The sequence below is a fragment of the Lucilia cuprina genome, chromosome 2 (assembly GCF_022045245.1).
Source record: "Lucilia cuprina isolate Lc7/37 chromosome 2, ASM2204524v1, whole genome shotgun sequence".
Lineage (NCBI taxonomy): Eukaryota > Metazoa > Arthropoda > Insecta > Diptera > Calliphoridae > Lucilia > Lucilia cuprina.
This window is the reverse complement of record NC_060950.1, coordinates 62,946,748-62,951,539: the sequence shown is the minus strand read 5'-3', so window position 1 is coordinate 62,951,539 and position 4,792 is coordinate 62,946,748. Positions and strand designations below refer to the sequence as shown.

At 26.9% G+C, this 4,792-nt stretch overlaps 1 protein-coding gene across 1 annotated transcript in view; it reads right to left on the bottom strand.

Annotated features, from left to right (window-relative positions):
• LOC111676769 (protein sickie) overlaps positions 1-4,117 on the bottom strand; it is a 227,399-nt gene extending 223,282 nt beyond the window's left edge. Inside the window, exon 1 of the mRNA XM_046955861.1 lies at positions 4,027-4,117. Coding sequence (XP_046811817.1) covers positions 4,027-4,086 — 60 coding nt within the window. The 5' untranslated portion in view covers positions 4,087-4,117. The remainder of the gene's footprint in view (positions 1-4,026) is intronic.
• Positions 4,118-4,792: the final 675 nt, after the last annotated feature.

Below are 4,792 nucleotides of genomic sequence, written 5' to 3'. Positions count from 1 at the left end.
GACAGATCCTTCTTGCATTGTCTGACTAATAAGGAAGTAGTAGTATAAGAGTTTAGTGAGAGAAGTGCCGCTTGACTATCGACAAAGATTCCTATGTTGCCGCGAATAACTACTAACTAACTAACTAGCTAACTAACTAACTAACTAACTAACTAACTAACTAACTAACTAACTAACTAACTAACTAACTAACTAACTAACTAACTAACTAACTAACTAACTAACTAACTTATTAACTAACTAACTAGCTAACTAACTAACTAACTTATTAACTAACTAACTTATTAGCTAACTAACTAACTAACTAACTAGCTAACTAACTAACTAACTAACTAACTAACTAACTAACTAACTAACTAACTAACTAACTAACTAACTAACTAAATAACTAACTAACTAACTAACTAACTCAAATTTTTCTACATTATAAACACTTACACATACATTTCTTAATAAAATTTTATACAGAAAAACTGTTATACACTATTTTTCATTACAAAAAACTGCTATATGTATTTATATCTGATTTCTTGAAATTACTCTTACAAAAAAATTCTCAATATATTTTCTATACAGAAAAAACTGTTATACACAGACTTGTCTAAACGAAAGCAAAATCTATTTGTTACAAACTAAACTGAGGGGAATAAATTTGTTTTACAAGAAACTGCAATATACACAAATCTCTTAATCTCTCTTTCGAAAAAAACTTTATTTGTAACGGAATAAGCTAACGGTCATAATTTTTGTTATAAAAAACACTTTTATATTCATATAAATTGAAGAAACTGTTATACATAATTTTCTGCAGAAAAAACTGGTATACACAAAAAATTGCTATATGTATTTATATGAGGAAATAATTTTACAATAAAATTTTCTGAAAATTTTTTTAAATGTTATACACAGATTTGTTTAAGTAGATTTGTTTATACTCAAGACAGATAATTTCGGGCCTATTGTGAGCTCTTTATCAAGAGAAAAAAAGGAACTAAATAAATTATTTTTCAGTGTTCAGTAACTCAGATCCTGAACGTTATTCCTAAGAATCTTCTAATCAGTGTTAGTCAGGAATGTTATTTCCGGAATAGTATCACTTCCAAGATACTTGGATGTAACTTTGAAGAATACCTGGCAGTGCCAAAGAAAGTGCTCCAGAGTTTTACTGTCCTCTTCACAGGCTCTACATACGTCTGAATCCGTACATCCAATTTTGCATAAATGTGCTCGTAATCATGGTTCTACCAACTGTTTCATTATTCCAAGAGGTCTTATCGGATTCTCTCATCCATATTATTAGTTCAGCGTTTGTTGCGTCGAAAGGTTTTGCGTTTGTCAGGTTAACCGCCTCGAGCTCCCTTTCCTTTAAAGCTATTACATTAGCTCGATTCGTTATTTATCCCTTAAAAAGAAAACTTTGCACAGAATAATACTGAAAACAAAATATATTACTAAAAAATTTGAAAATAAATTTTTTTTTAACAATCTTTTTTTTTGTAAATAAAAAAATGTATTCCCTTTTTTAAGTTTAGACCTAAAAAGACATTACTTTCATTTAATTGATCTCACTAAAATCTAAAGTATATTAATAGCCAATATGTTTTCTATTAAAATAACTTTTTTTAAGTAAAATTGGTTAATTTTTAATGGTTGTTTAATATCATATTATAATTAATATTAATCATACGTACTGTGGTTTTAATAAAAGTATAATTACTTAAATGTTTATAACTTTTAAACGATTTAATCGAACTTAACTAAAATTGGTATACTAATAGAGGAATATTAGAGTTATATAAGTGAAAAATCTTTAGGATTCGGAGATAAGTTGATATGACCTTTATATACGGATATTATTTCAAGAATATGCTGCCAAAAATGAAATTACAATATTCTATTACGGCAACGTGAGGACACACGTAGAGCCTAAAAGTAGTTAGGTTGTTTTGTCCAGATCTTGTCGCTATTGAATAGTATTTGTTTTCATATAGCTCTTTTTGCTATAGAGTAGAGTATTCATAGTTGGCTTAATTCGTACCCGGTCTTAAGTTATGACCAGTTCCTTTAGAACGGAATCTAAATGTTTATTGTTTTGTTCATTTAGTGTTTGTTTTTACCGTTTTTTCCTCCTTAATTAAATTTTGTACAAAACAAATTATCTTTTCCACTCTAATTATTACAATTTTTTTGTTACAGTAACTTGAACTTTCATTAACACTTTAAGTTTATAGAGAAAACACCTTTTTATTCAAATGCTTTTCTTCCCCTTTAGTTATCAAGAACTAATTAAGAAACTTAACCAAAAAAAAAAAATATGAAAAAAAAATTTAACTTTTAAACATATTTGCTTGCAACATACAAAAAGGAGGAAAAGAAAACACAAATTTAACAAATAACGACAAATTATAGACACTTAAAATTCTAAAAGCATAAATATTTCAAGAAGAATGTCACAAAGATTTTAACACTTTCTTGAAAAGAACCAAAGAGTTTAAATTTCTAAGAAAAAATACGACTAGGATAAAGTGAAACAAAAAACATCTGCAATATTTGTGATATTCAACTGAAAGGACGAAAGAAAAGCTTTTGTCTTTATACTCACTTTTGGAAAACACCAAGCACGCGATAGCTACTTAATCAACAGAGAGAAAAACACATACATTTACACTTGTAGATTTTAGATTATATTGATGCAGGCAATCAGATGGCAGATGGTTTTTTTTTCTAGAGAATGTCTTCGTTAAGACTTTTGTAGAGTTAAAATTTTAGACATTTTATTCTTTACATCATTTTTATCCCCTGAACATAGACAACATAATTTATCTCCTTTTAAACACTTTTCCTTAGAATAAAGGAAACTTAAATAATGAAGATAATATAAAGATTTTTATAATAAAATGTTGCAGCATAATAAAGTAATTTTTAACAGACAAAAACATTTTAAGAAAAAAAAATTTTATAAATTACATAAAAAAAAACTTTATTAAAGTCTACTTAATAAGTGAAGGTGTTAAAGAGTAATTAGAGATAAAGGTAATTTCTTAAGGAGATAAACAAAGCAGTTAAAAGAAATCTTGTTAAATGTGCTAAAACTGCAAAAAAAATTTAGAAAGTTTAAGTTTTTGCGATTTTGAAGTAAATTTTTGTAAATAAAAGTATAAGTTTTTCATTATGTTATTTTACGTGATGAAACTAAGAAGAGTTGTCTTAAAATTAACATTTATTTGAGAAAAATCGGTTCAGTTTTAACAAAGTTATGCGCAATTGTTTAATTTTTCAACCTAATTAATATTATTCATACGTACAGTAGGAAAATTTACAAAAATGTAAATAACTTCTAAAGTAATAATGCGATCAAGACAAAACTTGGTATAACAATAGAATAGGGATTAAGCTTTAAAAATATATTATAAACAGTAATTGGGTATAAATATTGGAGTCGCTACTACAGGTCAAATCTAAAAACTTTAAGTCATAAAGGAAAAATTATAAAATTTTACAGAATAAGGTTTTAAAGCTTAGCCAGTAAAAGAAAGTTGTGATGTATATAGTATAGTGAGGATATTTTTAGTATAGTATATTCTTTGTCCTTTTATTTGCTTGTTGATCCTTCTTTTCCTCTTACCCAACAATTTCTCTCATTTTATTAATTTGACTTGGTTGTTTCTTTTGCAACAACCCTTTAATAACTTTAACAATTTCCGCTAATAAAAATTCTTATATTAATGACTTCAAACAAGAAACACGCCGTTTCTGGCACGTGTCCCACAAAAATTAACAACAATAACACTTAAAACACGACAGCAGGGTGACCACTAAACAATACACGTTAAAATGATGGTTGTTGTTTTTTAGCTTTTAATAATTTTAATTATTCCGCTTAATAAAAACATAATAATCTATAGTTAAAGACATCAAATGGTCCTATATTGTACAAATTAAATAGCGGAACTAATAAAACCTTAAATAAATGACCATACTTAGGCTTTAAGTTATAAAAACTAACAAAAGAAAAACACCACTTACCTGTATTGTTTCCTGGGCCGTATATTTGCGATTATAATCGACATAATGTAAATTCGGCATGTTGTAGTTTGAAGAGGAGGAGAAGGAGGAGCGGAAGGGAAATTATGTTTTAAAGGAGGGTCAAATAACAAACTTTCAATTTGTTATCTTTTATATTTTAATTTCCTATAGTAAGCCCTCATTTTGCGTAGAAATCTGCAAAAGAGAAAAAAAGAAAAACAAAAACTTTATTTAAATAAATCTTTATACTTAAAAGAAATCTCTTAGATTTACAAAAATCATAATCACAAAAAGTATATTTTTTTCTATTTAACTAAAAATATTTTTTACTATCTTTGTGTTTTAGTTGCTAAGAGAAAAAGAAAAACTGTCAAGACTATGAATTTATTGCCTTTGGAGACACAAAGTCCCTTAAGAAAGCTGTCAACATGGGGATTTCCTTGTTTAGTTATCGTTTTTTTCTTTCTATTTAGTCTATACATTTTTTGCTCTTTTGACATGATACCAGCCAGCATTTCTGGTCATTGCTTTTATAGAAATCAAATTAGTTTAAAATTCTTTTTATAAAATTAATTTCCTTAAAATAAATAAAGAATTGTTTTCAACAAAAATTTTCAGTTTAATAAAGTTTCGAGTTCTGTTTTAGATCTAGTTCCGATTTAGTTTAGTTCAAGTTCTGTTCTAATTCTGTTCTAGTTTTGTTCTAGTTCTGTTTTAGATCTGTTCTAGTTCCGTTTTAGTTTAGTTCAAGTTCTGTTCTAATTCT